Source organism: Zootoca vivipara, chromosome 7 (assembly GCF_963506605.1).
Source record: "Zootoca vivipara chromosome 7, rZooViv1.1, whole genome shotgun sequence".
NCBI lineage: Eukaryota > Metazoa > Chordata > Lepidosauria > Squamata > Lacertidae > Zootoca > Zootoca vivipara.
In genome coordinates, this window is record NC_083282.1 from 358,856 (window position 1) to 373,344 (window position 14,489).

Sequence of the window (14,489 nt, forward strand, 5' to 3'; positions counted from 1 at the left end):
CGTGATGTGCTCAAGTATGCAGGGCGGGACTTACCTGGGCCCCCCAATATTTGATTCAAGCTTGTGGCCCTGACTACAACTGAACTGACAAACACCTTTGCTTGTTTCAAGTACAAGAGTTTAACTAAGCCAGGAAAAAAACAGCCCTAGAGATTATCTCCTGGATGCTTTAGGTCAGGCATGTCCAGCTTCAAGGAGGCTGTGATCCAGTATCAAAAACTGGCAGTGATCTACACACTCTTCCATTGTCATTCTTCAACTTAAACATACAAGGTGAGTCTTGTGTCCTCTGTATCCACGGGGCCTCTTTTAAAGGACTCACCCTGTATTATATTTGGCTGCGGAAACCCAGCCAGATGCGTGGGCTATAAATAATAAATTACTATTATGATGCTAAAAATAACATATTATTCCCCCTCCCCCGCCTCCTCCCAGGGTCCTTGGCGCACGTGGGAAGCCTACACACCCCAAAATGTCCAATTCCTCCTTTACCGGACAACAAGCTCTGTGGGGCGGGAGGCTTACTTTTGAGTAAACGCTGCTACGCTGGAGCTGGAATAGTGGGGAAAGTTCAGCGTCCACACAGAACTAGGAGGGAGGGGCGGGGGAGGGGCACCATTGTCTCTCTCTCTCCATGCGCTGCCCTTCCTGCGGCTCCCTCCACAGTGCTGCCACCCATGTGCCACACTGCCCCCGCCTCCCTGCTTGCGGCTTGCAGGGGGCGGAGCTGGACGCCTCGCGCCTTTCCGGGGCTGGCCAGCTGGTTGGGCGTTGGGTAAAGTCAGCGGTCGGAGTGGCGTGCTTGAGGTGGCGCCAGAACCAGCCAGAGTACTTGCTGTGGCGGCGAGCAAGCCTGGTTAAGCGGAGCCTTGATCTGTGGAGTCGCTCCGGCCATGGCCAAGCGCGTGCTTAGAGCCCCCGGGGGCCATGGGAGAGGACGGAGGCGACAAGGCAATCGACCCAAATCCATCCTGTGATCGACTGGTTTATAGCGATTGACAGGTTGGACGTGTCTGCTGTAGGCCATCAGGTTATCTGACCATTTATACATTTAGGGCAAATTGTTGTTTGCAGGACGCTTCCTTGCAATGGGCTGCCTCCTCTAGGCCAGGGCCAGCTGCTCCAATGCAGTTTGAGACACTGGCCTGAGGAGTTTCCCTCATCACAGGGGATGTTTTGCAGCATCCTCTGTAGAACCTCGGCTGACAGTCCTAGTTCTCCCTAGTCATCAGTATTCAGCTCCTGCTGCCCCCCATCTGTGAAGTGGGGGTCATTTGTGTGGAACCACTGTATGCCAAAAAGGGGCATGTGATGTGGAACCCAGAGAGTTGTAGGGCAAATAGTTGTGAAGGGGGAAAGTGTTGTGTGTGTTAAATAAAGACACTAAATGGGGGAGAGGGGAGGTTCCATCCATGAAGAAGAAGAAGAGTTGAGCTTGGATGCAGCTTCAGTACCTGTTGGGGTTCGTGGGAAGAATGTGAGCAGTCTGCTTCTCATGGCACCGGGTGGAACCCCAGCTCATGCCACTCTCCTTTCAAAATCTTCAACTTCCTTTTTTTACTAAGAGAAAATGAAGAGGGTTACCAAAGGTGAATGGAAACATGTGGAAGGGGGAAAAACATGGCTTTAAAAATCAGGTGAAAAATAAAATATTGCGAAAGTGGCTGCTGGTTTTCCAGGTACATACTCCTGCAGGGAATATTGTTAGCCATTCGCAACCAGAGATTTTGTACGTGAGAAGATGGAATGGAGACCAAATTTATTATTAATAAGAATAATGATTCATTATTTGTACCTCGCCCATCTGACTGGGTTGCCCCAGCCACTTTGGGCGGTTTCCAGCATATATAAAAACACAGTAAAACATCAAACCTTAAAAAGCTTCCCTATACAGGGCTGCCTTCAGATGTCTTCTAAAAGTTGTGTAATTCTTCATCTCCTTGACATCTGATGGGAGGGCGTTCCACAGGGCAGGTGCCACTACCGAAAAGGCCCTCTGCCTGGTTCCATGTAGCTTTGCTTCTCACAGTGAGGGAACCGCCAGAAGGCCCTCGGTGCTGGACCTCAGTGTCCGGGCAGAACGATGGGGGTGGAGACGCTCCTTCAGGTCTACTGGGCTGAGGCCGTTGAGGGCTTTATAGGTCAGCCCCAACACTTTGAATTGTGCTCGGAAACATACCAATGTTTCCAATGAAGATCCTTCAGGACCAGTGCTATGTGATCTTGGCAGCCACTCTCAGTCATCAAAACATCAGATAAGGAGAATTAAAATACAGATTATAGGAACATAAACAAAATCTTTGGATTTGCATGCAAACAGGAGTTTAACAATTCCTGAACATGAACAGCCAGCCTTTTAGAAAGTAAATATAATACCCTTAGTAAAAATATACACAAAGGAATGATACATAAAACTGCAAAGCTTCTTCGTTCATATTCATAATTTCTACCTTAATGAGGCTGACTCTTAATTATGTATTGTACATAATGTGATTTATGTTTGATTTTCTAAGCCAGAGCTATGCAAACTGTGTCACAACACATTAGTGTGTCGGCTGCAGTGTGCGAATGCTCCCTGTGCTCCTCCTGGGGCTGGAAAGGGGTTAGTTTAACTTCCGGTTTGCTAGTAAAACTGAATTAATGTGTCACGAAATAATGCATGGCAAGTTTGGAAAGCTCTGTTCTAACCTATTATCTTAAAATAGGGAAGCCATTATATTTTGGCAGATCAGTAACTGATATTTGCAAGAGGCAACCTTAGTTAGTTTTTTTTTAAGCTGTCTTCCAAAAACTACCTGTAGGTTTAATTCTTCTGCTGTAGTGCAGTTAGATGAAATCCAAAAGAAACAGATTTAGGAAGTAGAAACTAATTTTATATTATACAGTTAACAAATGAAAACATCTAATAGCAGTGTTTTTTTCCTTGGTATACAGTCGGTACTGTAATTTTTATGCATGTCAAGGTTTTGATCATATAACAAGGAGCTGCAATTTTACTCTGCATGTTATTGTAGACATTAATGTGCATCTTCCCTTCCCTTGCAAATGCATCCTTTGTAGCTATTATTTGGGGGGGAGGCAAAGAGGGAAGGAAGGGTAACAGACAGTGGTCATGTTCCATAATTCTTTAAGTCGCTAATATTGTTGCCTGTGGCCTGCATACTGTCTATTGACACTTCTTTCCCCCCTTTTCTCTTGCTTCAGATGTTCATCAAGTACTTAAAGGTTAGCAACATCTTCGTAACGTTGGGTGCCTAGAACATGGGTGTATTCTGTGGCTCAGCACACTAATGCATGGCAAGAATTAGAGTCGGGCAAGATCTTTTCTGCTACCGCATGGCTAATATAAACATTCTTTTTCTGTTTTGTTATGAAAACTGTTACTTGGTCCATCTGCAGGCCATTCATTATTAAATGCTTTTTTTTAATTCTTTAGGTGGAGTTGGTATCACATTTTGGATCAGAACACTTTTGTCCTTTAAGCCTTATAAGGTAATAGTTGATGAAATTGAGCAGATGCTTCTAGTCTCCTGTCACCGTGAAACATATTTTTCTGGCGCTACCCCCCACCCCACTCCCCAAATAACTAACAACCCCAGCCACTCAGTTTCAAAAACGTTTGCAAAAGCCATTTATATAGAAAGACTTGATAACACTCACTGTAACAGATATCTTGAGAACTTAGTGGCTTTATCTATAAAGTTGTTGTGTACAAAGAGGAAATGTGTGAAGTCTTGAAACAGTGAGAGCTTTCATCTGCTATGCACCTCAGTTTTACACAGGATGCCACGTAGAAAAACTCCCTCTGAGGAGATGAAAACTGCCTCTTGCTTCTATTTTAATAAAATACTTTTTTTTTACAGGGTGTTTGGAACTAGCATGGTAGAAGAATATGAAGAAATAGCTGATTCACAGTACCAGTCTGAAAGACAAGAGCTTTTTGATGAAGACTATGGTAAGGAAGTAGCCTGGTCACAATTTAAGATTAGATTGATTTTTTTTTGCTAATCATTTCTAAATAATAAGCGAACCCAGAATGCTGGGCAGGCAAGGTGGCTAAAAGAAGTCCTGAGGCCACTAAGCTGGGCAGGGGAGGAAGCCTGACAAAGACCAACCATGGTGAAGGGTTAGAAATGGTGAGGTGAGCTTTTTGTATATTGCAATTACCCATGAGATCATTGTGATATTGGTCTAAAACTCTAGCTGTGAAAACTCGAGGTGGGGGGTTAATTGAAGCAAATTTCAAGCATACCTTTGCAAACTGCAGGTAAAACTCTGAAAATTAGAATATAATCGGAAAGTGCATTTATTTCAGTAATGCAACTTATTATTTTTTCTTTTAATTTTTACAAATGCTTTCTTTTGGAAATTCCACAGTAATAAAACAAATAGTTACAATAATACAAAAATAAACAAAAAAACCCATCGCTTTTACTTTTCATTAAATACATGCCATTTATAATTGACCTGCCTAATGACAAATAATTACAATTACAACAAATAAAGGCTTGACATATCTTGCTTTGCATGCCATGCATCTATCTCATATATTGGGTTTCGCCTTTTAAGTTGCATTACTGAAATAAATGCACTTTTCGACGATATTCTAATTTTCCGAGTTTCACCTGTATAAGGGCTCGAAAGTGCATTTCCTAAACCTGGTGAAATTTCAGTAAGAGAAGTGGTTGAATAAGACTGCAGTCAGAGAACGGGATTTAGTGCCTTACAAAAACCTTTAATTTCTTGCAAGATCAGCAGAAATGGAATTAATTATGCAGAATAAATGGTGCAAATTGCACAGATTCTGTCAGATTCACCTTCCCTAGGCTCACAATTCCTGATATATATTTTTAGTATCCTTCCATGAGCCATGGGCTTTCCCTTCAAAGGTCTATATCCAGGAACATTTTTCAAAGGGGCCCAAAGTCAAAGGGACCCAAACAGTGGCAGAGCAGCAAGATTGTAAATACCGTTGCTAGATTTGTTAAAGTGCTTCAGTTTTACTGAATATTAATAAAACTGTATCAAAATTAAAAAGAAGGCTCTTACGCCTTGCAAGTTACTGGTAGCCTCATGTTTGCATTCATTGTTCATAGCATTGTAAGGCAAGAGATTTATTTTCACAGTCAACTGGGCAGAATACTGCTTGCATGTTTTTCCTTCTGCCCTCACAAGTAAGATGACTGGAGACTTGAAAATTTGGCTAGGAGGCTGGAATCTATTTTGACAGAACTATGCCTCCTTGTGTCTATAACCTTGTCTCCATAAGTTTCATCACCACAACTATAATGGCAAAAGCCATACCTAGGGACAATTTTGCAGCTTTCGACCTGGATTTGACATGAAGAGGTTAATATTTTGTCCTGGGAGTATTTTAATAAAAAGATGATGTGAGGGACAGGGGATATCGCGAAGTCCCTCCCCTCCTGAGTTCAAGCCCGTCCCCGAGCAAAGGGGAAAGCAGGGAGAGTTCCGATTCCAGTGGGGAAGCAGGAAGTCGTGTCCGAGGCTCAGGCAAGGTAGAGGAACCAGGGTCCCAGGTGGGACAGGAAGGGGCAAGCAAGGGGGGAAGACCCATCCCTCCAACTCCAGAATTACGCAGGAAGAGGAGGGGCAAGAGGATGGGTCTGCCAAAGCTTTTGTGTTGGAGAAAGACGCGCCAAAAGCCATTAGGAGGTTCTGAAACCGACTGACAACATCGCTCCGTGTAAATAGCAATGACTTGAGCACTGTAAATACGCAGCACCAATAAAAGAATAAAATGCAGAGCTGCGTAGCGTCGTTACTCTGAAGTAGTCCACTCCGGCCACTGTGACAGATGACATACAGAAATTTTAGCACCACCTATTCTAGTCACTTTATGAAGTGCTCTAGAGATAAAAAGGTGTGTGATTTGCATATAAGTGTTTTCTTCTCTTGTAAGCAGATTATCCTTTGGACTACAATGCAGGAGAAGAGAAATCTTCAAAAAATCTTCTTGGCTCTGCCACAAGTAAGTAATTACAGGGATGTGTTTTTGAGGGGGAGCTAAGATCCTCTACACATTCTTAGAATCCATGTAGGAAAGAGTCAGGTTAAGAACTTTGCTTCAGGATGAGAACAGAAATCGTGCTCTGGCGGCGCGGCGGCAGCGGGAGGCCCCATTAGCTAAAGTGGTGCTTCAAGTTAAGAACAGTTTCAGGTTAAGAACGGACCTCCGGAACGAATTAAGTTCTTAACCAGAGGTACCACTGTATAGCTGAGTCCGAAGATAACTACTTTCTCAGTTCTGAGAAACACAGGCAAATGGTTTGTTTGAAGAGTGACCTTGCTTGACATGGGCTGCTAAATGCCAATACATGGACTCCCCCTAGCACTTTTCTCTGCAGGTGGGAATGCTGCTCAGCCATCTCGGGGTGTGTGTGTGTGTGCTTGGGTGAACTGAGCCTTGGCCACACTTGGGACTCAGCACTACGTTAGGGGTGTGCAGTTTTGCTATGTGTGCATAATCTGCTGCCCAGAAACTGCACCAGCATGTGGGAAGGAGCAGCTTCGAAAAGACTGGTTTTCTGCAGGCTTTCTTGTGATTTTTAAAAAAATTCCTTCAGTAGCACCTTAAAGACCAACTAAGTTTTTATTTTGGTATGAGCTTTCGTGTGCATGCACACTTCTTCAGATTTTTAAAATTTGTCTATTCGATCCTTTTAATTTTTTAGATGCCATTTTGAATATGGTGAACATTGCTGCTAATATGCTTGGAGCAAAAACTGAAGAAGACTCAACTGACCAAGGTATATTATCGCAACTTGTTGAAGTGAAGTAACCTTTTTAAATAGATGTGGGGTGGTTGTTTTTGGCTCAAGTTGGGTTTTGTTTCCACCTCTCCATAATGAAGACTTCTCCCCAGTTCTCTAACCCAGTGCTCCCCAACCTTTTTATCGCCGTGGACCAGTCAACGTTTGGTAATTTTACTGCGGCCCGTTGAGGGGGGGGGGAACGTTGATTGTTTATATTTTATTCAGATTGTTTTGATTTAATAATTTTAATTTAATTATATTTAATGTTCCTTGGGCGGCCCGGTACCAATTGATCCACGGACCGGTACCGGTCCATGGCCCGGGGGTTGATGACCACTGCTCTAACCCACAGGTAGATGAACCAGTAGCTGTGCTAAGCCGTTCTAGCTCTCGATTGCAGTAGCCTTCCCAGAGATCCATGCAACAAAGATATTATCCTTGGGGAAAGGGTTGCGATTCTTCTTCTTCTTCTGCACTGTGTCCTCCTGTGGCAAATTCAGCATTTTATTGGTTGATCTACTTCCCCGCAGCCTCAGGGAGCCTGGTCTGTGGCTGCTTAAACGGACTCTTTCCTAGGTGCTGCCTGGCTTTCTGTTGCAGCCAGGGCCTCTAACATGTCTGGACGTGATCCTGGGGAGTGGACATAGGCTTATAGTCCCATCGTACCAACATCTCATTTACAGGATCTGAGTTCTTCACAGAATCTCTGGATGCCATTTTAATGGAAACCTAAGACAAAAAAGAAGAGAGGGATGTCTAAGTCCAGCTACAAGCATTTCACCCAGACATGAGCTGCTAATTGAAATAGCCACTGCCTGAGCCAGTGGCAATCGAGCCTGATCCCAGAAACGCCCCCCCCCCAAAAAAACCCCTGAAATGTGTGAGCAATCCTACGTCACCTCATCAGATGAGATGTCACTCTTGGATGGCTTCTCTGACCCATGTTAGTGTGCTGCTGATGAGAACTTCTGCCATTAGTGGGCGACCCATTTGCCAGTTGCAGATGCAGAGGAGCTTCTTATGCTTCAGTTTCACAGGTAGCCCCTTTCAGGACTACATGTTCCCATTTTGTTTGTAATTTTCATGGTTTGTTGTAGCGCACCTGTGTCTCCATGGGGGCCGGAGTACCCTAACCTGGATGACATAATAATAGCAGCAGCAACAACAACAATTTAATATTTATATGCTGCCCATCTTGAGTGGTTTGCCTCAGCCCCTCTGGGTGGCTTCCAACACATATAAAAACATAATAAGATGTCAAACATTAAAAACTTCCTGATACAGGGCTGCCTTCAGATGTCTTCTAAAACCTCTGCCTGGTTCCCTAAAACCTCACTTCTTGCAGTGAAGGAACCGCCAGAAGACCCTCAGAGCTGGACCTCACTGTCCGGGCTGATACTAGAGAAATGCCTAACTACATCTGTATGGATGGAGACGTCTAAGGCAAGCCGCTTTCCCCAATCCTCCCCATTGTTCTTCAGTCTCTACATGGGATCTGAACACTCCTCTGAATGCTCTCTCAAAACGCCATTTCTCAGCCATGGCTCTGTATACTCTTAAGAGTTACCTGCTAAAAACACCCTTCTACATGGAAATGCAGTTTTCTCAGAGCTTGAGAAATGTGCTCTTTCCATAGTGTGAGGGACAGGGGATATCGCGAAGTCCCTCCCCTCCTGAGTTCAAGCCAATCACCGAGCACAGGGGGAAGCAGAGAGAGTTCCGATTCCAGTAGGGAAGCAGGAAGTCGGGTCCGAGGCTCAGGCAAGGTAGAGGAGCCAGGGTCCCAGGCGGGACAGGAAGGGGCGAATAAGGGAGGGAGACCCATCCCCCCAACGCCAGAACTACGCAGAAAGAGGAGGGGAAAGAGGATGGGTCTGCCAAAGCTTTTGTGTTGGAGAAAGACGCACCAAAAGCCATTAGGAGGTTCTGAAACCGACTGATCACATCACTCCGTGTAAATAGCAATGACTTTAGCACTGTAAATACGCAGCACCAATAAAAGAATAAAATGCAGAGCTGCGTAGCGTCGTTACTCTGAAGTAGTCCACTCCGGCCACTGTGACAGCAACCTCCTAATCCTTTTTGGGCTACTTTGGAGTTGCCGGGATGAGCGTGTCAGAGGCGGAGAAATGGCGGCAGATCGCGGAGCAAGCCCAGCAAGAACTGCAGCAGCTGTCGCTGCAGGCGCAGGGGGAATTGAAGGCAGCTAAAGAAGAGACTAGGAAGGTCCAGGACGACCGGCTACAACTTGCGGAACAGGTGAGAGCGCTACAGGAAAGAGAGCAGGAATTAAGGGCGGTGGCGGTAGACCTCCAAAACAAGCTGGATGCAGAGAAAAACAAGGCGGGAGGGGCACCCCAAGTCCAAGTGCTGCCAGGAAGGAGAGCCGGGACGCTAGTAAGCAAGTTCAATGGAGACCCGAGGGAATATCAGGGCTTTGAGACTGAGATTGTGTATGCTCTTGAGCTGCACCACGCTGAGTTCCCTGATGATGAGCACAGGGTAGCGTTTATTGTGGAGCACCTTACCGGGGCAGCCAGGGAGTGGCTAAGACCGTTAATCGCAACAAAGAATCCTTGCATGAAGAATGTCAAACTATTTCTAGAAGGTTTGAAAACGATGTATTCGTCCGATAGTCATATGGACCAGACTAAGGAGGAACTTCATAATTTACGCCAAGGAAATATGACAGTTCGCGCGTATTGGGCGAAATTCACCATGCTGGTGCACAGATTGGGGTGGGAACTCGAGTCACCCCCAATGCAAGCGGCGTTCTACTTGGGGTTGCATGAGGAGGTGAAGGATGAGCTCTCGAGAGGTCCAAAGCCCAGTAATATGGATCAGCTGAGCAAAGCGGCTCTGGCGGTGGGGGTGAGACAGGAATCCCGGTGGAGCGACAAGCAAGCAACGCGCACAAAGCGGGCTTGGTTCCCACGGTCGCAGGAGAAGCCACTCCCCCAACAACCCTTTCAAGCCACGCCTGGGGCCAGTCAGGACCAGGAACCCATGCAGATTGATAGCGCGCGCGCGCGGGCTTTTCAAACCCCAGCGGCGCCAAGACGCAAGGAGGGAAGGGGTGGGAATTGCTTTCTCTGCAACTCCCCCCAGCATCTCGTCAGAGACTGCCCACATCGCAGGGAGTGGCAAGGAAAGGCGGGAACGGTTGTGCCCTCCCCCACTGACGCAGCACCACAGCAGGGAAACGGGAAAGCCTGGCTGCAGGAGACAAGGGGCAGCAGCCAGGCACAGTCAGCAGACAACAGCCCCAGCCCACCCACCCGCACAGAGAGGAGCAGAGCCAGCCCACCCCTCCCAGAGCAGGAGTGGTTCTAGAAGTGACGCTCACGCTCCCAAATGGCTATCCCCTGACGGTCCTCGCCCTAATTGACAGTGGGGCGTCAGCGAACTTCTTCTCGAGAAACTTTGCAGAAGAGCACCAGATCCAGCTTCTGCAGCTGGATTTTCCTCTGCACGTGGCAACCATTGACGGCAGAGAGCTGCTGGGAGGGGCCATCACTCATCAACCCCCCCCCATGAGAATGACGGTGGGAAGGCACTCAGAGACTCTGGCATTCAACGTCACAACCATCTCAGACCCCCCCATCGTCTTGGGCATGAGCTGGCTGGCGCGCCACGACCCCTCCATCAGCTGGCACCAGAGATGCATCACTTTTGGATCGGACTTTTGCCTGGAACATTGCATGCAGCACCAACCAGGGGAGGGGCCTCCGATAGCCACGGTGGCCACCATGCACATCAAAGGGGGTGAGGCGATACCCAAGCCGTACTGGGACCTGCAGGAGGTCTTCAGCGAAGCGGAGTCCGACCACCTACCCCCACACAGGCCTTTTGACTGCCAGATCAACCTGGTGCCAGGGGCAACTATACCCCCAGCCAAGCTGTACGCCATGTCAGACCAGGAACTGGAGGATCTGCGCGCTTTCATCGACAAGAACCTCAAGCGGGGGTTCATCAGAGAAAGCAAGGCAGCAGGGGGCAGCCCGGTCTTCTGGGTGGACAAGAAAGACGCCGTCTTGTGGTGGATTTTAGACGACTGAATTCAGTGACAGAGCCAGTGGCTTTCCCCATGCCCAGAGTGGATGATCTCCTGACAGCGGCACGCAGGGGCAAGATTTTCACCAAGCTAGACCTAAGAGGGGCGTACAACTTGATCAGGATCCGGGAGGGCGATGAATGGAAAACCACGATGTTCACGCCTCTGGGCTCTTTTGAATATCTGGTGATGCCCTTCGGGTTGCAAGGGGGCTCAGCATGCTTCCAGGCCTTCATGCACCACGTCCTGGGGTCCCTCCTTTTCAGGAAATGCTTGGTCTTTCTGGATGACATCCTTATCTACTCCGATGACCCAGTGCAGCATGTGAAGGATGTCAGGGAGGTGTTGCAGCGACTGAAGGAGAACCACCTGTATGTGAAGCTGGAGAAGTGCAAGTTTCACACCAAGGAGGTGGACTTCCTAGGCTACAAGCTGTCAGACAAGGGGCTGGCGATGGACAAGGACAAGGTGCAGGCCATCCTGGACTGGCACAGCCCCAGGACGCGCAAAGATGCCCAACGCCTACTAGGCTTCGCCAACTTCTACAGGAAGTTCATCAAGAACTTCTCTCGCGTTACGGCTCCCATCACTGACTGCCTGAGAGGCAAGCAGAAGTTCAGGTGGACACCAGAGGCGCAAGCAGCGTTTGAAAGCCTCAAGAGGGTGTTCGCCTCAGACCAGAACCTGTTCCACGTGGTTCAGGACGCGCCCCTACGCGTGGAGACAGATGCTTCTGATAAAGCTGTGGGCGCCATTTTGTTGCAACTGGACGCCAACAGAGAGTGGAGACCCTGTGCCTTCTTCTCCAGTAAGTTGACCCAGCCAGAGCGAAACTACACGGTGTTTGATCGGGAACTTCTTGCGATCCACGCTGCGTTCCAGCACTGGAGACACTTCCTGGTGGGCGCCAAGCACCCCATCCAGGTGTGCACAGACCACAAGAACCTGGAGTTCTGGAGAACTGCCAGGGTGCTCAACCAGCGGCAGATACGGTGGGCAGAGTTCTTCTCGAACTTCAACTTCTCCATACACTACATCCCGGGAGAGCAGAATGTCAGGGCGGATGCCCTCTCCCGCAAGCCAGAGTACATGGAGGAGGAGGCGCCACCCGCACCCAGGCACATCTTCCCCCCGTCAGCTTGGTCCTGCGGAGCAGCAGTGGTAAGCGAGGCAGAACTCACAGCACTGACGGCAGCGGATGAATTTGCCAACCGCATCTTCAGAGAACTGAGAGGGGGGGGGGAGCAGGCAAACGACTTTGCAGAACGCAGGGGACTGCTTTTCTACAAGGGTGCACTGTACCTGCCCACCACCCAGCTCAGACGTACGGTCCTCAAGCAGATGCACGACAACCCAACGGCGGGTCATTTTGGGAGGGATAAAACCACTCACCTAGTCATGAGACACTTCTGGTGGCCAGGGGTGCGGGAGGATGTGAGGGATTATGTAAGGGGCTGTGACACCTGCCAGCGGGCAAAGGTGGTCAGAGCGCCACCAGCAGGTTTGCTGGAGCCCTTAGCCACACCGCACAGGCCGTGGGAAGTAGTGTCCATGGACTTCATCACAGACCTGCCGTCGTCCAGGGGCAAGACCGCAGTGTTGGTGGTGGTGGACCTCATGTCCAAAATGTGCCACTTTATACCGTGTGCCAGGGCGGTCTCTGCAGAAGAGACAGCCAAACTGTTTGTGGATCACGTATTCAGACTGCATGGATTACCTTTAAGGGTTATTTCGGATCGTGGCCGCCAATTTGTTTCCAGGTTCTGGCGGCGGCTCATGAACCTCCTGCAGGTGGAGGTCAGCTTGTCGACGGCTAGACACCCGCAGACCAATGGACAGGCGGAGAGGGTCAACGCCATTCTGCAGCAGTACCTGAGTTTTTTTTTTTTTTTAAATTTATTATTTATACCCCGCCCATCTGGCCGGGTTCCCCCAGCCACTCTGGGCGGCTTCCAACAAAACAGAAATTCTAAAATACAGAGATCCATCAAACATTAAAATACAGAAATCCATCAAACATTAAAAGCTTCCCTAAACAGGGCTGCCTTGAGATGCCTTCTAAAGGTCTGGTAATTGTTGTTCTCTTTGACCTCTAGTGGGAGGGCATTCCACAGGGTGGGTGCCACTACCGAGAAGGCCCTCTGCCTGGTTCCCTGTAACTTGGCTTCTCGTAGTGAGGGAACCGCCAGAAGGCCCTCGGAGCTGGACCTCAGTGTCCGGGCAGAACGATGGGGGTGGAGACGCTCCTTCAGGTATACCGGACCGAGGCCGTTTAGGGCTTTAAAGGTCAACACCAACACTTTGAATTGTGCTCGGAAACGTACTGGGAGCCAATGTAGGTCTTTCAGGACCGGTGTTATGTGGTCTCGGCGGCCGCTCCCAGTCACCAGTCTAGCTGCCGCATTCTGGATTAGTTGTAGTTTCCGGGTCACCTTCAAAGGTAGCCCCACGTAGAGCGCATTGCAGATGCTACGTCAGCCAGCGGCAAACGGACTGGGTGGATCGCCTGCCACTGGCAGAATTTGCCTACAACAATGCGGTGCACGTCTCCACAGGGGTGTCGCCCTTTAAGGCCAATTACGGGCGTGACCTCAGATCTTTCCCAGAGAGGGAGGGGGAGGAGGAGGAGGAGGGCCCACAGGCTGAGGATTGGGCAGAGGAACTGGAGACGGTGCACCAGCAGCTCAGAGAACACTTGGAGAGAGCCAAGGAAGCGTACAAGAAGGGGGCAGATCGCCACAGGAGACCGGGGGAGGTCATTAGGGTGGGGGACAAAGTGTGGTTGTCCTCGGAGGGCCTTCCCATCAGAGGGCGATGCAAAAAGCTGGCGCCCAGAAGGTTGGGCCCCTTCACGGTCACGCAACAGGTCAACCCGGTGGCATACAGGCTGGCACTGCCAGAGGACATGAGGGTGCACCCTGTGTTTCATAGATCGCTGCTGTCGCCGTACAGGGAAAGCAGCAGGCTCCGAGACAGCGAACAAACCCCTGAGGGAGGGGGGGAGAGGGAAGGCAGGGAGCAACTCAATGAGGCCACGGCCATCCTGGATTCAAGGTGGGGGGTGGGGGGACTGGAGTACCTCATGGCATGGGAGGATGCTCCACCGTCCCAGAATGAATGGGTCCCAGCCACTCAGATACAGGAGGAATTCCTGGTAGAAGAATTTCACGCCCTCTTTCCCCATAGACCCAAGCCCTGGCACATGGAAAGGGAGGGGGAGGGGGAGGAAGCACGGGAGAGCAGTTCACCATGGCGCTGGGAAGCGGAGTTTGAGGAACCAGAGGATGAGGTATGGGTGTCACCGAGATCCACCCAGTCAGAGGAAGGAGCAGATTGGCAGAACATTTTTACCCCCACCAGCTCTGACGCCACGGACTTTTTGGGATTCCAATCCTCCCAGGCGGAAGGGGGGGGCGTGCAGGACTGGGGGGAGGTGTTCACACCAACGGGCTCGGAAAGCACTGAGTTCTTAGGCTTCCAGTCGTCACCGACACCTGGGGGGGACCTGGGGAGGGGTGAAGGAGAGCTTGGGAGGGGGGTGGATGTGAGGGACAGGGGATATCGCGAAGTCCCTCCCCTCCTGAGTTCAAGCCAATCACCGAGCACAGGGGGAAGCAGAGAGAGTTCCGATTCCAGTAGGGAAGCAGGAAGTCGGGTCC

At 49.4% G+C, this 14,489-nt stretch overlaps 1 protein-coding gene across 5 annotated transcripts in view; it reads left to right on the forward strand.

The window, feature by feature from the left end:
- The window catches only part of SUCO (SUN domain containing ossification factor), a 45,539-nt gene that overhangs the window by 20,144 nt on the left and 10,906 nt on the right, over positions 1-14,489 (forward strand). For 2 of the 5 annotated variants that reach the window (XM_060276536.1, XM_060276540.1), the window contains 5 exons: positions 3,205-3,225; positions 3,437-3,492; positions 3,864-3,955; positions 5,924-5,992; positions 6,696-6,770. In XM_060276536.1, the coding sequence (XP_060132519.1) occupies positions 3,205-3,225; positions 3,437-3,492; positions 3,864-3,955; positions 5,924-5,992; positions 6,696-6,770 (313 nt within the window). The remainder of the gene's footprint in view (positions 1-3,204; positions 3,226-3,436; positions 3,493-3,863; positions 3,956-5,923; positions 5,993-6,695; positions 6,771-14,489) is intronic. The other 3 variants (XM_060276537.1, XM_060276538.1, XM_060276539.1) reach the window with 3 other exon arrangements.